We start from the raw sequence: 22,944 nt of genomic DNA, 5'->3' as shown, positions 1-22,944 counted from the left end.
ATGCCTCTCTGGCGCATCCCCTCTTGTAGGCACCCCCTCCATCCCTCCTTTCTTCCCTAACTCTGCCTGGAGCAGATGACAAATGGCTCAGAGTAAACAGCAGCTCTACACCTTGCTGGCATCTCAATGAGAACCCTCTGGGCCAGACCTGCTGCCGCGTGGACTTCACCAGACAGTGAGGATTTGCAAAGCAAAAAGCTCTCACACAGTCTCCACATGATTATTAGGGTTTCCCTACAGTTGTCCAGTTGTGCTGGCCTTCAGCTCCACCCTCCTGAAAAGACCCTCCACTACCTCGATATTTTGCAGTTAGACATTGTGAGTATTGCCTTGGTCTTGAACTGCCTCTGTCTCAGGATGCTGCATGTTTCATATCAGACTGCCTCAACCGCCTTTCCCCTTCTCCTGTCACTCACTAACCTCCCCCCATCATCATCGACCCCAACCGATGTCACCCTCAGTCTTCCCTCGATAACCTTTGAGCATCCTCCCATCACTCTGGACCCTATCACAGTCAACTTGGACATGCCTTCCCTCACCCTGAGCCCACACTAGTCACCCTGCCTATGCCCACCCTAATCCTCCCCACTCCCATAATCCAGGCCGCCATCCTTGTACAGGTCAATGACCCTCCAGATGAAAACTACACCTACCATATCCAAACACTGACCCTACCACCCTACTGCCCCACTTCCCCCTCTCACATTCACCATCCATTCCTATCATCGGCACCCTCAGTTCTCCCCATAGGATCTAACATTGACTCAACAGACCCTTTCTTCTGAAACATTCTGCACCGACCCCGCCCCCACCCCCCACGCCTCCCTCCCTCCCTCCCCTCCCCTTCCACCCTCCCCACCTTCTCCTTCATGCCTTCCTCCCTCCCCTTCCCCTTCATGCTATCCTCCTTCCCCAGCTTCTTCATGCCTTCCCTCCTCTTTCACCCCAGCCACCCCTCCCCTTGGTCAACTTTATAGTAAGTGCTCAAAAATGTTTCCTCACCAGGTGCAAGCCACGTTTGTCAGGTCGTGAAACCGAATAGTGTAAATTGCTGCTGGCAGGGTGGACGATGTGACGGGGGCAGAATTCCGGTCTTTTGGGGTTTTAATGAGCATGCATGAGATGCAAATTAGGTTCCCGACGAGTTTCAGCAGGAAGGTTGACCCGCCATTAACCTGCCATGAAAGTCAGGAGCACAAGATCCCACCCTCATTTTTCAATGTCGTGAAACCAATTTTTCACACCTCGACACATCTTCCTCCCCCACCCTCCACGAATCCCGCTGCTGGAAGGAGGGGATGATTCCGCCCTCTGTTTCTCTCCTCAAATGCTGCTGAGCATTTCCAGCACTATTTGTTTTTACTTCAGATTTTCAGCATCCATAGTATTTTGCTTGCTGTAATCCTGGTTGACTGATTTTTTTTTTGTAAACATTTTTCTCTTTCCCTCCATTTTCATTTGGCTGACTTTCATCTTTGATCCTTTTGAAGATGCTCTTCAAATTCTGACACTGGGCTTGGTGCTGTTGAAAGACACGCAGACCAGTAAATTGAATATGGCTCCTCTGCTTCTGAGTTCATCATCAGAGGGATGCAAGAAGAGACAGTCCTGTATAAAATTCAGATTAAAATGCTTTCACTTAATTTTGAATACAAACGCATAATATCTTGCAACATACCAATGGAAGGATTTGAAATGATGTCAGTGTTAGATTGCTAGCACTATTGTTTGTACAATCTGTCAACTGTGAACAATACTGTGGCAATTAAGTTAAAACTAGCCCCACTAGCTGCACCTTGACCAATATATTGGTCAAATTTTCCTGTGCTAATGTCGGACGTCTGATATCCAGCGGAGGTCCTCATTGTCCCTTTGCTGCTAGGAATTGATCTCTATATGATTTATAGATCAAGAAGCTATTTTGTCTCACAAGTTGCATGACAAACATGTTACCCGTCTCATAATGTACTTACAAATAGCAGGGAAAACTATTCTTGCACCTTTTTTGCCTTTTTTTTTAACTATCCTTTAGCTATCGACATATGTGCTAAATTAATTTAGTTTTCTTTATTTAGTAAAATGGCACAGTCCAGCTTTCCACAAATGCAACATCAATGCGACTTTTTGGTCAAGCTTGTTTGAACAGTGGTTTAATGGTCTAATTAAGGAAACACCTCAGTGCAATTACTCTTCTTAAGTGGCCCCAATCAGTGCAGGTTTGGGGAACTATGAATGAATGTCCTTCGAGGGTTTTACTTGAAAGTGGGCCGAATGGTTGAGTAGCCAAATCACAATTACCAGATCACTCCTTATCAATGCTTAAGTATATTTTCTAACTCCAGAAGTGGTATTAATGATAAATATTTATTTTCAGGACCCATCAGTTGCATGGTGTAGAGGTGAAGGCCCTGTTCTTACATGGGTCTCTCTTGGATGCTGTGCTCCTGTTTAGTCCTTGCCTTATTTCTGGGTTCCTACACTGCCCTGGATTTCACCTATCATGATGCTCATCAGCTGCAGAGTTTCCTTCAGGGGATCAGAGCCAATCACTCAGCCATCACCCATCTGTACAGCATTGGAAAATCAGTAGATGGTAAGGCTTAAGGAAAACTAATTGCAATTTAACAGTAGACTTTACATTGTATATTAAGTGCTTCTGTTGATATAAAACTTGTGTGTGCCAGTGTCTAAAAGCAAGGTGACAGGCTTAACAATATGGGTAAACATAGGATAACTAGCAAGCTTCTCTGCAAATATATTCAAAGAGGAAAAAGGGAAAGGAAAAGAGAGGCTTGCATTTATATAGCACTTTTCATGAACACCAGACATCTCAAATTCCTTTACAGCCAAAGAAGTATTTTTGAAGTGTAATAACTGTTGTAATGCAGGAAACAAAGCAGCTAGTTGCACAGCAAGATCCCACAAACAGCAATGTGAAAATGTCTAGATGAACCCAAGGAAAGGATAAAGGACAAACGGAAATTAATGTTTTGCTGCATCAGAAATGTGTTAAAGCATTTTTTTTGAGAATTAGATGGCAACCTGTTGAGGAGAGATGTAAAACCAGCTGTCTAATTGTTGTCACCCATTTTACACTATCACATGAACAAAACAACTTGCATTTATATAGCAGATTTAACACAGTAAAATGTTTCAAGGTATATCACAGGAGCATTACCAAACAAAATTTGACAGAGCCACCTCAGGAGTTCTAAGAACAGGTGACCTGAAGGTTAGTTCAGGAGGTATAGAGTGCCTTAAAGAAGAGAGAGAGAGAGAGATAGGTAGAGAGTATTAGGGAAGGACTTCCAAGGTCAAGATATACCCTCTGTGTGGATACCTGTTTTATCCAGAGTGAAATAAAATTGAGATTGTCAAGCCTGTTGAATGTCATAATTACTCTCCCCTCCCCTGCTATGAAGGGGAGGCATTACCCTCTTAATTTTAGTTAGCCTTTGGTCGAGTTAACCAGTAGTCAGAGGAGTATCAAGGAAACCCCCTGGACACTGGATGCTAACATGCCACAACACAAGTTTGCACCTGTTTGAAAAGATCACTAATGATAAGCCCCCCTCAAGTATGCACTGGCTCTGAAGTAAATTGCACTATGAATTCTATAAGTTTCCCTGCATATCAATTGCTATAGGGTACAACTTTCAGAAATAGAAAGAAATACAGAGGTTACAAGGTCAGAGTTTATTTATATTACTGAGGCTCCAGCTTCACACAAACATCCAAACATTCTGAAGATTGTTCGCTTTGTCCAGTGGTGGCATGGCTAGCCAATTTAAACACGGCTCAGGAGTTCTATAGGTAGATGCAATACTAAGATTCTATAGAAGTTTAAGCATTGAGAAGCAGTAGGCAGTAAGAGGCTGTGTGTGGAAAGGACCTAACGAGCTGTTAGACATAACACGTGGATCTGAGAATAGCTCCATGTTGAGACAGTTAAATATAGTCACTTTCCCAGATAATCGCTCATTAACATGTTCATACTGGCTGAGAGTTCTGCAATCAGCTCAGATGCTCCCTCCATCACCAGCATCTTCTAAGATTGATTTGACTTAATCAGAATGCTAATTTACATATTTGACTTCAGCCAGCCTCCTGAAATACTCATTAACAATGGCATCAGAAAGGCCGTGTCTCCTTTGGGACACAGTAAGCTCTGATGCTTGTTCGTATTGAACATCTGCCTCTTGTGAATGGCCCAACTTTGCCCTTGGCTCCACTGTGGCCTTCAGGGTGCGTACAACAAGCAAGTCTGACGGGCACGGAAACTTGCAGCAGTGAAATGGCATCTGAGATTATTATGTGCATAAGACGGATTTTAATACTAGTCCCAAAGCTTTTCAGTGACAGTATAAGAACATTCATCAGATTAAACAGAATGCTTTAGTGTATTTAACCCTTGGGTACAGGAAATTTTAGTCGACATTAGCCAACCAGTTTCCAGCTCTCTCGCTAAGCTGCCAAAACAACCCCTACTATCACAGTAATAAGACTGCTCTAGGTCAGGAGTAAGTTCACTGTTGTAATAATAATGCTGCATTATTCAAAACTACAATTAAAAGACATTTTAATCATTCCTTCTGTTTGTTTATTTTTCTTTTCTCACCTGTCTTTATCATTTCAATTTTTTAAATAGTTATCTCCATATTGAATGCTATATACTATCAGATATGTATCTGAATTAATATAGTAAAAGCACTTTCCCTGTCTCCTTTATTTCCTTATCTCCATTTTTGGAGGTTAACCCACTTTGAAAACCTTTACATAGAATGACATAGAACTTGAAGCACAGAAACAGGTTGTTCGGCCCAACATGTCCATGCTGGTGTTTATACTTCCCACAAGACTTCTCCCACCCCTCGCCATCTGACTCTATTGACATAATTTTCTATTCCTCTCCCCCTCATGTGTTTACCTTGCTTCCCTTAAATGCATCGCCATTCCTTTACTGTCGCTGGGTCAAAATCCTGGAACTCCCTTCCTAACAGCACTGTGGGTGTACCTACACCACATGGACCATAGAGGTTCAAGAAGGCAGCTCACAACCACCTTATCAAGGGCGACTAGTGATGGGCAATAAATGCTGGCCCAGCCAGCGAACTTCACATCCCATGAATGAAATTTTAAAAAATTCTATGATATTCACCTCAGCTACTTTTGTGGTAGTGATTTCCACATTCTCATCACTCTTTGGGTAAAGTATTGCTCCAGAATTCCTTATTGCATTTATTGGTAGCTATCTTTGACCTCTGACTGGCTGTAAAATCAAGTGCCAGAAGTCTGAAGGTGAATGTGATCATCTTGTCAACTTGAGCAGGCGAACCTTTAGGTCCTTGGAGTTCAATAGCAGGATAATGGTGTCTTTCCTGCTGCCAATAGCTCAATCATTTCAGCACCATTACTCATCCATTGGTATATTGAGTTAAACCACCTTTTGGGTCTCAGTGAGTTGTAGCATGCTTAAGAACTCCAAACTGTGCTACATCTCTCCTGCGTATTTTTTTTATATTTCCAGTGAGCATTTAGATGCTGTTGTTCTGTCAGGGGAGATCAGTGCAACTATAAGATACAATTTTACAATCCAGACGTTATTAATTGTATTTAGACTATAAAATTGTGCCAGAGGTTGCACTGAGGAAGACAACATAAGCAGGAAGTATTGTCTTAATGATTGTGTTGTAGACTCACTTTATCCAGTCTGATCTAAATTTTGGATTTTAAAAGCCTAGAATAACTATTGATGGTTACCCATCATTCTCCCTTCACCCAAATTCCACTTTAAACCTGGAAAGTAAAGGTGGGAAAATATACAACTGTTTACAAGAGCAAAAGCACCAGCATAATTCTCACAACTTCTGCATTAGCTATTGACATTCTAGCTATGTAGTGTGAGGCAGCAGGAATACAAGACTTATAGAATCAATGCCTGTGGGGCATCTGCACCGTTTCATTAATACCAGTTAAAAGAACAAGCTGAGTAGATTTCTGAATCCAATTGTCAGATACCTTGGTGGCCTTAATGATAGTTACGCCTCTGGTAATGTTTCTGAAATCATAGGATAATTTATCAAAGTTGGCCGGGGGTGGGAGACAGACACTAATGTCATTTATTTTCTTCTCTAGGCAGTGTCAGAAATAGAACAAATGGATCACAATCTAAAAAGTACTTCTCTCACAAAACAGTTATATTAAATATCAGCATCTAGCAGCTTAAAGCGTGTGCATTGAGTTTATATGTCTGTTTCTGGGTGTATATATGTATGTGTGTGCACATGCACATGTCTCTAGCAGTGTGTGTTTATGTGGGTGTTTGTGTGCATATATACATATCTGTGTGTGTGCTGTATGTGTATATATGTTTTTGTGTGTATGCATCTCTGGGTGCACATGTTTACATGCATTTGTGTGTTCATACATACCTGTGAATGTGTAATTATAGATATATAATACATATATATACAAATATAAATTTTTTTATTCATTCAGGGGATGTGGGCATCACTGGCTCAGCCAGCATTTATTGCCCATCCCTAATTGCCTTTATTCAGAGGGCATTGCTGTGGGTCTGGAGTCACATGTAGGCCAGACCAGGTAAGGATAGCAGATTTTCTTCCCTGAAGGACATTAGTGAATCAGATGGGTTTTTACAACAATGGTTTCATGATTCCAGGTTTTTATTAAATTCAAATTCCACCATCTACCGTGACAGGTTCAAACCCGTGTCCCCAGAGCACCACCTCTAGGTCTCTGGATTACTAGACCAGTGACAATACCATTACACCATCACCTCCCCTTAATATATTAATATATGTGATGTGTGGGTGTGGTGTGTGTATATGTGTCTATGTACATATATATAATACATATATGTAATATATGTATATATATCTGAGTGCACACGCACATGCATGTCTTTGGGTTTTTAGGAGAATTTGTGTTGGGGGGGTCATGGGGATGAGAGCAGTGGCTGGAGTGATGCAGACTATTTAAATAAAAGGAAGATGTTGGAGGAATCCAGGCTAAAAAAAAATGTGAAAGTTGTCATTTTCCTCTTTTATTTCATAGGTCTCACCTGATCAAGGCACAACTCACAACTGTCCTGTTAAATTCTTTAATTACATGTACATACGTACAAATGTACATATCCATGACTGTTTCAAGTTTACCTTCTTCTCCAAATTAAAAATGGTTTGCCAAACACTTTTTCAATCAGTGTCCCTTTAATTAGCTCTGACTGCCTGAGCAACATTTTGAATAATTTATTGTACAACATATGTTCTGGGCATCCTGTTTTCAATCCTTTTTGAACTACCCACCAGAAAAATATTCAAGGTAAATTAATAATGATCATTTCATTCTAAATTTCATTTAATTCTGCAATTTTCCTTGATTTTACATTATGAAAGGCAGCATTTGAAATCTGCAGTAAAAGCATTCACTTTGGTTAATCTGTATATTGAGCATATTGTTAGCAGGGTCTCTCAATGTTTGAGGATAATGTCCCATTAAAAAATCTCTCTTTTTCTCTTATTTAAAAATTGGGCTTAGTGGCTCTACATTCAGGAAACAAGGGTGAAGTAATCAGAGCTAACAGATGCAGTTTCCGAGTCCGTCTAACCAGTGGGCTAATGGAGAATGTCACTTTCAGTAATGGTGAAACTGACAAGCAAATATGCTGTTACGCATTCTGTATCCCTGTGATTTATTAGAATAAATCCGGCTTGTATGGTCAAGGTTGTTGAATCATTTTACTTACTGAACCTGTCAACAGAGAACAATTTGAGCAGAAATTCAGAACCAGGAATTACAGCATGAAATGAGGTCCATTCAGCCCATCACACCTGTGCCACCTTTACAACTGCGTTTATCCATTCTGATCCCATTTCCTTACCTTGTGCCTGCGTCAATTTCTTTCCTATCTTAAACCCTTTTAAATGATGTTTAGTCTCTGGCTCTGTAACTACTTGTGATAATGCAGTCTGCATTCCAAGAGGGTTCTGTGTTACAAGGTTCTGTGTGAGAAAAAAATTTCCAACATCCTTTCCTGCTCTTCTAATGATGACCCTCAGTTTATACCCCCTTATCACTGATTTGTTGACTAAACTTTCATTGATTGACCTCTCAAAACTATTCTTAATTTTGAGAATCTGAAACAGTTCAGTACATTAGCAGTTAAAATTTACACGGTCCTGGCCTGGTTTTGATCACCTGAAGAGGTTGAAGAGGATTGATCATGTTTTCTTGTCTTTCTCAGGAGACTACATGGCTGTGGGGTGGTGGGCAATGGTTGGGGGGTGGTGGTGGTGGGCTGGTGGTGTGGTGATGTGGTGGCATGGTAAGGCGTGATGGTATGATGGGGATATGTGTGGGAGAGTGTGTGTGAGGAGGGGGAGGTGTGGCCATAGAGGTTTCTCATCTTGAAACTGCAGGTATCATGAGTATGGGTCAGGCCTTCTCCATTTTAGTGTGCTGGTATTTTTACATTACAAATGATGCGAAGTGTGGATAAAGTTTATGTAGGCAGATTGTTCAACTTGAGACTGTGAGCACAGGACTGGAGGGACACAAACATAAAATGAACAAGCCACAAGGGAGACTTGAGATAAGAAGGAAAGTTTGGATAACAAACAATGGATTAGGATCTCCAAAGGCTTGCTGTTGAGGGGTTGGAGAGAAATTTCCCAAGTAGAGGTTTCCCAAACTTTTTTTTTAATCTTTCATGGGACGTGGGTGTTGCTGACAAGGCCAGCATTTGTTGCCCATCCCTAATTGCCCTTGAACTGAGTGGCTTGCTAGGTCATTTCAGAGGGCAGTTAAGAATCAACCACATTATTGGGGTCTGGAGTCACATGTTGCCCAGGCCAGGTAAGGATGGCAGATTTCCTTCCCCAAAGAACATTAGTGAACCAAATGGGTTTTTACAACAGTCGATGTTGGCTTCAAGGTCACCATTATCAAGACTAGCTTTTAATTCCAGATTTTATTAATTGAATTTAAATTCCACATGCTGCCATGGTGGGATTTGAACCCATGTCCCCAGAACTTTAGCCTGGGCCTCTGGATTACTAGTCAAATGACATTGCCCCAACAACACCATCTCCCCCTATGGCCTATGGGTCTCTGTGTTCTTTTTGTTTACCCCATGAGATGGGGATGTGATGGTAGGACAAGGATACAGGGGGTGAGTTGAGGAAATAAACTGTGTGCAGATGGGTCTGATGGCGCTTTCCAATCCTGTGAAGTAATAACATAACATGTAGAGCGCACAATCAAGGGAGTGAAGATAACACTCTACTAATCAACGGTTTCACAAAAAAGTGGATCAGTAGTTAGCTTGAGCGCTGAGTAAAGGTAGAGATGTTCAAAGATACACGGGGCATGTTGAATTCTGAGCTACTGGGACAATATAAATATCATGGTAAAGAAGACAAGTGATTAAGGGTGTATAATGGATACTGTGCTGTTTTGCTTGGCTTCCCTTTAACAAGATACATGGGCCAGGATTTTACATTGGTCGGGCGGGCTCAGTGGGTGCGGTTGGGAGTGCAGTCACGGAACCGACCGCCGCCCGCGATCAGCTCCGCACCGCGATTTCACACGTGTGGGCCAATTAAGGCCCACCCAGTGTGGATCACAAGCGGTAGCGCTGAGCGCTACCTGTGCAGGCGGGGGGAGGAGGGAGAGTCAGGTCCAGTGCTCTTTCACACATGCGCACGAAAGAGCACTTCAATCTCCCTGAGGCACAGAGCTGCCTCAGGGGGATTGAAGCGCTTTTTAAAGAAAATATTAAAAACGTTAAAAATTTAATGGAACACGTCCCCCTCATGTGACTGTGCCACATGAGATGGGACATGTTTTATTTTCAAAATAAAGTTCTTATGTAATCAGTATTAGCTTTAGGAAACCTCATCCCGCTCGTGGATGAGGTTTCCTAAAAAACGTAAACGCATCATGGCCTTTTTGCCTGCCCGCCAACCGTAAATTTGGAGTTAATTAGTATGTTAACAGTCTCAATAGGCCTTTCAATTATCGGCGGGCGCGCAGCCAAGTCCGGTGTGCGCCCGCCGAACAAAGCATCGCGAGGCAGCGCAATGACGTCGTGACATCATCACCCGACATTTTATGCTCCGCCATGTTGGGCCCCCTCATGCTGAATGTAAAATTCTGCTTGTAGGAAAGCGTAGGACAAAAAATTATGATCTGGGAGTAAAGTGATCCCATGGTGAGCCCAGAGCCCTGCAGTGGAAAATTACTGCCTTTATGAGAAATTTAGATCTAATTTTAATTCAGTTGGAATTCTGGTCAATTACTATTCTTTTCTTCATTTCACTCAGTGGAAAGAGCATTGAATGTTGGCTGATCAAGAATTGACTGTGCTTAAGTAATAAACACTTAATATCTAGAACAGAAAAAATGTACAGTATTGGGAAATATTTCATCATTGGATTGGTTTCTCTGTGGTTGATGTAAGATTTCGTGGAATGGAAATGAATGGGAAGCCATTGGAATTCTATACAATGAGAGTGACTGGGCAGTACTTAGTTTGCTAGAATTCTGACAAATAGGAGTGGATGAGGAATGAATTGTACATTGTAATTCTGTCCAATGGGAATAAACATTGTAATTCTGTCCAATGGGAATAAATAAGAAGCAGATTGGACCATTGATTATCCAGGATCTCAATGAACCAATCCATTTTCCACAACGGCAAACTTTGAAGAGTTTATGATTACCTGGTAGATTATTGAGGAGGAAACAATACATTTCACAAATGAGTGTGGAAATAGCTGGATTGTTAAATGCAGTGATGTGTAAATAAATAGAAGTGCTATGTATGGTGTCTTCAGCTGGAAGCTCAGTTGCTGACATTTCAGCATTATAACATGTTTCCTATGGAACTTGGTACGATCTGTCTTCTGTCTCACAATTGGAAAGACATTACAAATGTTGGAGGTGGGAGCCTTTTAATCAGGCCATTCTACTTAGTCACCTTATTACATATCTACATTACAGCAGTGACTTCACTCCAAAAAGTACTTCATTGGCTGTAAATCTCTTTGGGACCACCTGAGGTTGTGAAAGGTGCTATATCAATCCAGGTCTTTCTTTTCAAATAAAGGGTAGATTACATGGCCTGGAGCTGAATAATTACACACACACAACATGTTTTACTAGTACAGGGCATCTTGCCTCAGAGTCAAGACCATTGTATTTAAGGCAGTGATTTGGGCTTTAAAATTAGGCAAATAACATGGTGGGCCATCGTCAAATGGCAGAGACTCTGCACTGAAAGACTGGCATTCATTAATTACATTGTTGGTCAATTGGTATTTGCAGTGTCTCCACAAAAGTACCCCACTGAAGTGGTTAATCCATCAGATGTGCAGTAGAATATGCAAGAATGGAGTAAAAACAATTAGAAAATAATTAGCTTTCACTGAATAGGAGTCTGTGATCATCTCTCAGATTATTGAGAAAGAAATAAATCATTTCACAAACGATTGTGCAAGTAAATGGATTGTTTGATGAACTGACATGTTTATGAATGTGTGCCAGGGCTGAAAAATATTTTAAGTTACTCACTGTGTTGCATCATTCTTTATTTTTTACTTGCATAAATGATCCTTTGCTAAGTGTAATTTGGAGAGGAGATTTGATAGAGGTGTTTAAAATCATGAAGGATTTAGATGGAGTAAATAAAGAGGAACTGTTTCCAATGGGCTGAAGTGTCGATAACCAGAGAGTACAGATTCAAGGTGATTGGCAAAAGAACCGCAGGTGACATAAGGAAAACCTTTATTTTTATGAAATGAGTGATTAGGATTTGGAATGCACTGCCTAATAGGGTGGTAGATACAGATTCAAAAGTATTGGGAATTGAATAAATACTTGAAGGAGAAGAATTGAAGGAATGTGGGGCTAGAGTGGAGAGGTTAGAGTCACAGGGTTGCTCTTCAAAAGAGCCGACACAGAATTGATGAACCAAATGGCCTCCTTCAGTGCTGTACTATTCTATGATTTAGTGATTCTTATTGAAGTGTTAACTGAACCATAGAACCATAGCAAAGTTACAGCATCCCAGAAGGAAAAAAACAGTTCGGACTAGTACTCTTATTTCCCAGTTTGTACTGGTGTTCCATTTCAAGGTATTCATGTCCAGTTCAGACCAGGATTCTTATTTCCAGGTTTTTACCATTTTCTCATTCTGGGACAGTAAGAGGCCATTCAGCCATCGTGTCTGCGCCAGTCAGAAAGGAAAAAATAAAAATCTAGCTGCCCATTCTAATCCCACCTGCCAGCACCTGGTCCATAGCCTTGCAGGTTACAGCACTTTAGGTGCAGATCCAGCTACCTTTTAAATGAGTTGAGGATTTCTGCCTCCACCATCGAACCAGGCAGCAAATTCTAAACACCCACCACCGTCTGGGTGAAGAAGTTTTTCCTCATGTCCCCTCTAATTCTTTTACCAATTACCTTAAATCTTTACCCCCTGGTAATTGACCTTTCCGTTAGGGGAACAGAGCATCCCTGTCAACTCTATCTAGGCCCCTCATAATTTTGTACACCTCAATCAGGTCACCAAGGAAAACAACCCCAGCCTATCCCATCTTTCCTCATAGCTGCAATTTTCAAGTCCTGGCAACATTCTTGTAAGTCTCTTCTGTACTCTCTCCAAAGCAATTATGTCCTTCCTGTAATGTGGCGACCAGAACTGTACACAAAATTCCAGCTATGGACTAACCAGCATTTTATACAGTTCCATCATTACATCCTGCTTTTGAATTCTATGCCTCGTCCAATAAAGGAAAGCGTTCCATATGCTTTCTTTACTACCTTATCTAGGGACTTGTGGACATGCACACCAAGGTCTCTCACTTCCTCTACCCCTCTCAATATTCTCCCAATTATTGAGTGTTCCCTAGCTTTGTTTGCCCTCCCCAAATGCATTACCTCACACTTCTCTGGATTGAATTCCATCTGCTACATAACCACCCACTCAACCCAATCGTTGATATCATTCTGGAGACAACAGCTATCCCTTTCACTATCAACAACACGGCCAACTTTCATGTCACCTTCAAATTTCCCAATCATGACACCCACATTTAAGTCTAAATCATTAATATAGACAATAAACAGCAAGGGACCCAACACCGAGTGCTGTGGAACGCCACTGGAAACCGTTTTCCATTCACAAAAACATCCAGCGATGTTTGTTTCCTGTTGCTGAGCCAATTTTGAATCCAGCTCACCACATTCCCCTGTATCCCATGGACTTTTACTTTTCTGACTGGTCTGCCATGTGGGGCCTTGTCAAATACCTTACTAAAATCCGTGCAGACAACATCCACTGCATTACCCTCATCAATCTTCCTTGTTACTTCCTCAAAAAATTTGATTAAATTAATAAGACACGACCTTCCCCTAACAAAACCCTGCTGACTATCCCTGGTTAATCTGTTTCTTTCTGAGTGACACTTTATTGATTTGCCCACCACCGAATTTGCCCACCATCGACATAAGACCGACTGGCCTGTAATTATTTGGTCTATCCTTCACATAATGGTGCAATGTTTTCAGACCTCCAACCCTCTGATACCTTGCCTGTATCTAGTGAAGATTGGAAAATGATCCTCAGAGCATTGCTATTTCCTCCCTGGCTTCCTTCAACAACCTGGGATACAATCCTCCCAGCTTTGCTAATTTATCCATCTTCAAGGATGTCAGTCCCTCCAGTACTTTCTTCTCTCACTACACTTTTTGTATTTAATGTTTCACACTCCTCCTCTGTAACTAGAATGTCTGCATCATCTCTCCCCTTGGTGAAGACAAAGACAAAATACTCATTGGGAGTCCTGCCCACATCTTCTGCATCAACCCACGAGTTACCATGTACATCTCTGATTGGCCCTATTCTTTCCTTAATTATTCTCTTGCTCTTAATGTACTGGTAAAACATCTTTGGATTTCTTTGATTTTACCTGCCAATATTTTAAAATGAGTCATTTTGTCATGAAAAGGTGTTAAAATCAGAATACAATAATCCTTTACTTGTGATCTTATTATGTTGGAAATGATTCAATTGCTTTTTTTGGACCCTTTTTTCTCCCCTCCTCAGCTGACTTCTTTTAGGATATATTTCAAGCAAGCCTCCAGTACCTTACCAATTAACTTTACTGCAGCAACTCACCAAGCTTCTACAGCAGAACCTTGCAAACCTGTGAGCTATACCAGCTAGAAGGTCAAGAACATGAGGCTCATGGGAACAACATTAACTCCAGGCTTGAATCTTCTGGTCGGCGTGCGGGGGATGGGCTCTGCTCACTGACGTGTAAAATGATGCGCGGTGACATTGGGCGTGCACCCCAACATCAACGTGCGCCATTCCGGTTTTCAGTTCGGCGGGCGCACCTGCCAAACTGTCAAAGGCCTATTAAGGCTGTTAATAATCTAAGTAAACTGGTTGTCTGGGCTGCCCATCCAACCTTAAGGTTGGCGGGCAGGTGAAGAACCCAGGCGGCCTTCACATTTATCATGAAACCTCATCCATAGGTTATAAATTGAATAAAAATTTTTATTAAAATTCATTGACATGCCTCAGCTCATGTGACGCATGAGGGGACATGTCTGAATAATTTTTTTTTTCTTTTTTTTCTTTATTTTAGTTTTTCATAATCAAACTAATCTCCCTGAGTCCATTTCAGTGCTCTTTTGTGCGCATTCCCCAACTCTCCCTCCTACCCCCGCTCAGCGCTTCCGGGTGTGTGTCACTCAGGGTGGGCCTTAATTGGCCCGGCCACGTAAAGTGGTGGCGCGCAGCCGATTGTGGGTGCCAATTGGTTGCGCCCCTGCCCGCGCCCGCCCCTGCTCAGCCCCCCTGACGGGGAGAAAATTCTCCCCCAAGTAACACATGATCCTAACTTGAACATATAATCGCTGTTCTTTCATTGTAGCTGGGTCAAAATCCCAGAACTCACAACCTGATAGCACTGTGGAGTACTTTCACCTTACAGACTGCATTGGTTCAAGAAGGTGGCTCACCATCACCATCTCAAAGGCAACTAGAACTGAGCATTAAGTGCCAACTCAGCCTGTAATGTACCTGCCCCAAGAATAAATTTTTAAAAGAATGACCGTTCTTCACCTATGGCCCTGACAATGATTGTCAACAGGCTGTTTAACTCCAGGAGAGATTACTGCTGAGCCCAATCCTCATCTCATTGAATCTTCATGTGCACATTTGAAAAGTAGACATTGGTTGAGAATCAGGAGTGAAAACTCTGGCTGTTCGCTGTCCCAATTCCAAGAATGGTGAGACTATCAGAAGCACAGCAAATGCTCCAGCTGGAATCAGCTAACTCAGTAAAGATTGTTGCTGTAAAAAGAGACATGCCAAAGTTTTTCATCTTGCAATCATCAGGAAACTTCACAAGAATACCAATGTAAGGGGAAAACAACAATTTACACTGTATGAGAAGAGAATGCTGATTGGTTAGCAAGTGGACTGATTGGTAGAGGTGTTGCCATGGAGAATGCACCAGTTGATGGTGATTGACAGTTATCTACCAGCATTGTTTGAAGTTTAAACCAGGCAGCTTGACCCTGATTGGTCATGGCATTGCCCTGAGGAATAAGTCAGTGAATGGTTGTCACTTATTTTACTTAGCTGAAATAGGCGCAATGTGCGTACATGTTCTTTCTGTCTGTAAAGAACATGGCCATGTGTATTAATATATGTAGCTTCCAGTACATGCAAATGCAACATACTGCAAGCCCGATTGACAATGTTAAATTGGTTGTCAGCATAATTCTTAGCACATCGAGAATTATTTAGCAAAAATTGTTGAATCACGGAATCACATCTAATGTTGGTCACTGTGTTTTGAGTTTTGCAAGCACGGGCTGGTTGGAAACAGTCTGTACCTTGCCCGTAGCGAACAATGGCCAGTTTTTGGGATATACGGCCTAAATACCCAGCATCACACAGGCACTTCTTGCAAAGTGTCCTGATGAGTGCAAGATGAAAAGCTTCGACATATCTCTTTTTTTAGCAATACCGAAGTTCTGTACTGCCAAATAACTATCAACAAAGATTGGGAATGAATCTGTTGTTTTATGTTTTGGATGTCTTATTATAAATAATCCAGGACAAAGCTATCTGTTTTGTTGGCAGCAAAATCATTACCTTAAACATTCACATACTCCATCGCTGGCATACAGTGACTACAGGGTGATCCATCAAGAAGATGCAGTGCAGCAACTCCTCAAGGTTTCTTGAAAGCACCTCCCAAATCCTCGGCCTCAACCATCTAGAAGGATAAGAACAGCATATGCATGAGACCAAGTTCTTCTCCAAATTACACACCTTCCTGACTTGGAACTACATCTTCACTTCTTCGTTATCACTGCATCAAAATTCTGGAGCTCCCTACCGAATGGCACTGTGAGAGCACCTTCACCACGTGGATTGCAGTGGTTCCAAAAGGTGGCTCACCAGCATTTTCTGTAGGGCAATTATTCCAATAAATGTTGGCCTTGTCAGCAACGCCCATATCCCGTGAATAAATAAATAAGGAAAAACACTGGGTAGTAGCTTTCCCCACAAAGGCATTAAGGAAGTTAACCCCTGGTCTTTATTTTTTGGCAGGGATAGAATTATGGGTCCTTGTCATTGGAAAAAATCCACAACAACATAGCATTGGAACTCCTGAATTTAAGTACATTGGAAATATCCATGGAAATGAAGTAAGTGCTCTTTATCATTGTTTCAGCTCAGCTTGAATTTGTACATATCTACTTTGTGTCAGTTTTTCATCACAGAGCATGTACTAGGCAGGGTCAACAAGCCATTAACTTGACAGCACTGCTGCTTAGTAGTTAGTGTACTTGAGGTGTCAGCCATGGCTTCATGGAGTGCTCTTACCTCTGGGCCAGAAGATCTTGGATTCAGGTCCAACTCCAGAGAATTGATCACATAATCCAGGCTGATACTTGAAATGCTTTTGGGATTGCTGCAGAGTCGAAGGTGATGTCTTTGAGATGACATATTAACTGACAGACAATCTGCCCTCTCAGGTGGAAGTAAAACATTCAATTTCACAATTCGAAGAAGGGCAGTAGAGTTCTCTAGGGTGTCCTAGCCAATATTTATCCCTGAACCAATATCACTAAAACACATGGGCCAGAATATTACAGTGGGCGAGTGGGCGCACGCCTGACAAATCCGAGTGTGAAGTGACGCGCGATGATGTCGGGCGTGCGTCCCTACATCACTGTGCATCATTCCGATCCTTCAGTTTGGTGGGCGTGCACCGGAGTCGGCTGCATGCCTGCCGATAATTAAAAGGCCTATTAAGGTCATTAACAACCTCATTAACTTGAAATTTACGCTGTCTGTCCAACCTAACGGTTGATGGGCAGTTAAAAAGGCCAAGCAGCTCCTCTACATTTTTTAGGAAACCTCATCCTAAAGCTAATACACATTAGATAAAAACTTTATTTTGGGATTAAACACAAGTCCCATCTCATGTGACAGAGTCCCATGAGGGGACACGTTTCATTAATTTTTTACTGTCTTTATTAATTTTTTTAAAAAGCGCTTCAATCTCCCTGAAGCAGCTTCGTGCCTCAGGGAGATTGAAGCGCTCTTTCACGCGCATGCATGAACTGTGCACCAGGCCAGGCTCTCTCTCCTCTCCCCCGCCCGCACAGGTAGCGCTGAGCGCTGCCCCTCGCGATGCGCGCATGGCGGGCCTTACTTGGCCCGCCGCATGAAATTACAGTGCGGAGCTGATAGTGGGCAGCCGTCGGCTTCCCGACCGGCTCCGCCTACCCCCCCCTGCAGAGCCTGTCCGACGAGGGAAAAATTCTGGCCATGATCTGATCATTAGTTCATTATGGTCTGTTGTGCAAAAATTGGTTGGTATTTTTCCTAGATTACAACAGTGACCACACTTCAAAGCCACGGTTCAGAGTATATCGTTGATTGAAAAGCTTTGTGGATATCCTGAGGTTGTGAAAGATGATATATAAATGAAATTCTTTCTTTCTTTAATCTTTCTTTTTAACAGCAATGACATGTAAGGCTAGGGTACTGTGTTTAATTGTATTCCTGGAGGTTTCATCGTATGACTTGCCCCACCCTTCAACCATTAATCAGCCAACACATCCACCCTTGTGATGCGTTGCCTTCCTAAGCCAATTGGAAAGCATTAGCCAATTGGATGATACTTATGCTATGGACAGGTGAGGGTCAGTTTAAACAGCACTGTTTTCCTCTTACCACCTGTCCATAAAGAGAAGGTGTTTTGAATTAGTTTCTTTAAGAATAAACAGTGATGTAGTTTCTCAACCCCTCAGTTTTTGTGTAATCCAATTTTACTAATAATCCCACAGCAAACTCGAGTCAGGATTAACCCAGCAGGTTAGTTTATTGTATACATTCAAAACCCACAAAAGAAGAAGTGTTAGCAATTCACATAGTAAAGGGAGGGATAGAGAAAAGGAGGCTTTATAGTACAAGGACCACAGAGAAAATGAATATTGGTTCATGTGAGTTCCAGAGTCCCAAAGTCAGAGTCTAATGAGGAAATCTTTCACGTAGGCATTCGATGGTTGGCTGGCTGAAGATTGGAGTTGTAAAATTCACTTTATCAGGTGGCGTTGAGCCACAAGATGAAAAAGGCATGCAGAGATTGTGTCAATTCTGTATGCAATGTTACAAAATCTTCCAGTAGAGTCAAGCTAGATGAGCCAATGGTCCAATCTAGACAGAATTTGCTTCTGTGTGGCCTGCCTTTTGGATGTTAAGCAGCAGACTGGCTGCATAGCTCAGAAATATAATATTAAACTGTTCAAAAAACCAGGTCTTGAGGTATGTGACCTTCCTTCTCCACAGTGACTTCAACAAAGGATGTTTACCCAGTACCTTGGATTTGGCTTTGTTTTCAGGACTGATAATGTCTCAGCCATTATAAGTTGAAAGGGGTGCCAGTCATGTTGAGGGTCTGGTGTTTGGGAAGCTGTTGTCTCAGCAGACCCATGGATTCTGCTAACAAGATTGGCTTATCAAACGCAAGTGGAATTCCTGTAATTCCCTTTGAAATTGGTCTGTACAGTCCTGGGTGGTCTGTTAGGAGCTCCTTAAGCGGGTGTGACATTCCCGAAACTAAGAGGAGAATTCTTTTGCTCTGGATAATTTGCAAACAGAGGGTCAACCATCTTAATTGCCTTTGTTCAGCAGTAAAGCCCAGTTTAAATTTAAGAAATAGTAATAAAGATGAAGCTTTAAAAAATATTCAGGGTTGGGTTTCTGTTCCACATTGGAGGAACCCAACACTTAATGGCCAGTTAAACAACCTTTTTTCTCATTTTCAATATTTTTATATCTGGAAAAGAAAAATATTCAAAGCAAATGAAAGAAAAACAATCTTTTTTAATGTCCCGATGATTTTTATCCGGGCTTGTGCACAACAGTGTCCTGGGACAGAATTTTTCAAGTGGCGGGCAGGCTTGGCGGGAGTGGGCAGGGGTGGGTGCAGCGACAATCATCTCCGCGCCATCATTTTATGCGGGCGGGCCAATTAATGTCCACCCAGCGTAAGATGCGACCAGTAGCACTCAGCGCTACCTGTGTGGGGTGGGGGGGGTGGGTGGGAGGAGGGTGAGTCAGGGCCAGCGCTCTTTTGCGCGCAAGAGCACTTCAATCTCCCTGAGGCAAGGAGCTGCCTCAGGGAGATTGAATCGATATTAAAATAATGGGTCAAAAATGTATTTAAACATGTCCTCTCAGGTGACTGTCACACGAGATGGGACATGTTTTTATATGTGTGAAAAAAATTTTATTCATTAAATGAAAGCTTTAGGAAACCTCATCCCACTCATCCCGCTCATCCCAACGTCATCGCAACTATGCGCAATGATGTTGGGACACACACCCGACGTCATTGCGCGTCATTTTACGTGTCGGCATGTCAGTCCCACCCCCACACGCCGACTGAAAAATTCTGCCCCTGGAAATTCCAGGCCAGTCCTGGAACCCTATGTTGGGCTTGTATGACAGAGGGTCCATTGAGGCAGCATCTTCATTCCAAATTTTATTCTTATGTTCAAGATGACCATTTTGGAATGGAGTACTGAGCACGATTGAAACATAAACCAAAACATTTTGCGGCCCTTTTTAACTAGGGAGCTGTGCTTTCCTGTGTAAGCCTGTTCTAAAATTGACATTTCTAAGCAATATCAACAGTTGGTGATGGAGATGCTGGATGCTGCTGCTCACCATTTTGTTCTGGATGTGGATGTTTGCCAAACAAGCAACATGCATTTTTTATTACTTGCCCCTATGGCATTCTTCCAACAGCAGGGAAACTGAATGGCCCAGAAAATTAAACCTTTGAGTGCAACTTGGAATGAGGAAAGATGTGCAAAATTTAGTGAGTGCTTTGGTGTTGCCACAGGCAACCTTAATTCCTCCCTGCACCTGGTGTAGCAGATTGTGGAGCCACTTCCCACCTCTCTCTGCAAAGGCTGGCCATTAAATCTCCAATGGACAAATTAGACCTTGAGCCATTTGCTTTTATCATTGATAAAGTTACATGCAGTGCAGACAACGTCACATCCTGTCCAATTTGATTTCAGATTAAGTTGGACTTCATGCCGATATCCCAAGTGTACAAAACCACATGAGAGTGGCACACAGCTCCCCCTTTGATGCTCAAACAATTATTATAGTAATGAATAAGAAATCAATTTGTTCTTGTAATTTAGGTTTATATGAGCAGTGATTCCATCAGTCGCTAAATTCGTTGCATCTGGTAAACCTAAGTCTCTCTATGAGTTAATTATGACTGGCTTCCTTGCTTGCAGCCTGTTGGCAGGGAACTGCTTTTGCACCTGGTTGAATATCTTGTCACCGGTTATGGTCTGGATCCCAATGTTACTGCACTGGTGGACAGCATGAGGATTCACATCCTTCCCGCTCTGAACCCCGATGGGTTTGCGATTTCTAAGGTTGGAGATTGTGAAGGAGTAAATGGACGGTAAGAAGAATTTGAGCCAATGTTAAAATCTTCTCCATTTAACTATTGGTTTACAGCCCAGAAGGCTCTGGACCGACACATGTGATGTTCTAGCAGATGAGCAAGTTAACATCGTTCATCTAAAATTATTCTCTTATTCTGTTAGCAGAGGTGTAAACCTGTCAGGGTTAATGGGTTATTGCCTCTGCTGAAACAGCAGAGAGAGAAATTTCAGATGCCAATGTTAAACTGCTATAAGGGTTGAATCCCCCTATGGTGTCATTTCAGAGCCTATATGTTTAAAAAGCTTGGGCTCCTTTACAAAACAGTGACAAGTCGATGAACTGTGCTTGCCAGGCACTGAAGTAATGATCTGAGTCACCTCATAAGCTTGTCACTGCATTACTAAAAACATTGTTTGCTTGCTCAATAGTCATTTGCTCCATGAAAGTTGACAAGACTGCTCTGGTTCTCTTCACATTCAAGATAAAGACAATGGCCTCAAAATTGCAGGGACTGGAGAGAGCAGAGAGCTTGAGTCCTGCTTTGGAATTTGGAATGGAATCGGGAATTGTTGGAATTCCACCCCAGTTGCCCTGGTTTCTTAAATTTTGTGCAGGTGTGCTATTCTCCTGGGTTGATCTTTATCTCACCCTGTGCACCAAGATATTGGGTCTGGGGAAGGTGTGAGCGGGGTGGTGGGGGGAGGGATGGTGGGGAGGGGGCAGTTTTGTAATTCCCAGGCTTTCTGGGGAAAATTCCACCTTTTAAGTCCTGACAAAAGGTCTCATAGGAACTTCTGTCAGCTGAGGCTTTGATAAGCCTTGGGAAGGCCTCAGATTGTAGTTAATTCTGGAACTAATCAATTGCCTTTAATGGAGGGTAACTGGCTCCTTTGGGAGTTGAAGGACTGCAAATGGTTTGGCTGTTTTGGCTCTATTGGCTGTTGGAGGACTGGAGATAGTGGGTGGCTCTATCTCACCAGGGTGGAAGGGGTGAGCTGGGATGGACATCATTGATAGGCCCTTGCTGGCACCATCAGCCTGCCCCGGTCATGTAAATGACCTTTTCCCCAGGATTTGGGACAGAGTCTCCAGCCACATGGAGGGTAGGGAGGGGCTCTGCTGTATCTGCAGATTGAACACCCAGAGCCAACGATCCTTTGAGAATTGAACTTTCTCTCATTTTGTTTCCACCTACTTAAAAACAACACTGTATAATTGTATTTAAAGGTATGAATTTCCACAAGGATACTCCTGATTATCTGCCGGTTGAGCTGATTCCCTGATCAGATGCTTCCTGCTCTCAGGGAACTCGGCTCAGGATATTTAGGATCTGTAATCCCTGAATATTTTATTCATTTAAATTGATGGACAGTACTTAAGTGGGCTGAGCATTTGTGACGTCCTGACCATGCCCCTTCCAAGCACTGCTCCTCAGCACAGTACACACCCTGTTTAAATATTGCTGTTGGGCACCTGCAGCATGATGTGATTCCATAGAGTGTGGCCTAGCTGCCTAGCCGCTTGGAGGCTTTGCAGTTGGATTCTCAATGATCCCCACGTAAGGGAATTGCGTTAAACGTATTGAAAATAAAAGTGTTGATTTTAAAATCCAAGTATTTTCAAGCACATTAAGCACCGGCTTTTTTTTTAAAAAAGAAAATGTTAATTGCCTGGTCTTTAATGTCTTCTCAAGTAGCATAGCAAGACTCCAAGTTATACAACCAATTGCCAGGAAAGAGGACCCACCAACTTTACAAAGAATGCAGGTTGGATAATAAAAATGAGCTCATCAGATTTGTTCATGTTCTGCAAAAAATAAAGCTCTCTTTTATCTGATATCCATAAAAATGCTTCTGCTATTAACCCCCCCATTTGGCTCACCTTTAACATTTCCCTGCAATTAATCC

The 22,944-nt window shown here is 42.3% G+C and overlaps 1 protein-coding gene across 1 annotated transcript in view; it reads left to right on the top strand.

Annotated features, from left to right (window-relative positions):
• The window catches only part of LOC121282904 (carboxypeptidase M-like), a 105,410-nt gene that overhangs the window by 34,274 nt on the left and 48,192 nt on the right, over positions 1–22,944 (top strand). The window contains exons 3-5 of the mRNA XM_041196713.1: positions 2,453–2,593; positions 16,661–16,758; positions 20,881–21,053. Coding sequence (XP_041052647.1) covers positions 2,453–2,593; positions 16,661–16,758; positions 20,881–21,053 — 412 coding nt within the window. The remainder of the gene's footprint in view (positions 1–2,452; positions 2,594–16,660; positions 16,759–20,880; positions 21,054–22,944) is intronic.

The sequence above is a fragment of the Carcharodon carcharias genome, chromosome 10 (assembly GCF_017639515.1).
Source record: "Carcharodon carcharias isolate sCarCar2 chromosome 10, sCarCar2.pri, whole genome shotgun sequence".
Classification (NCBI taxonomy): domain Eukaryota; kingdom Metazoa; phylum Chordata; class Chondrichthyes; order Lamniformes; family Lamnidae; genus Carcharodon; species Carcharodon carcharias.
The sequence above is the reverse complement of the archived record's forward strand: the minus strand, read 5'-3'. Positions and strand labels throughout refer to the sequence as shown.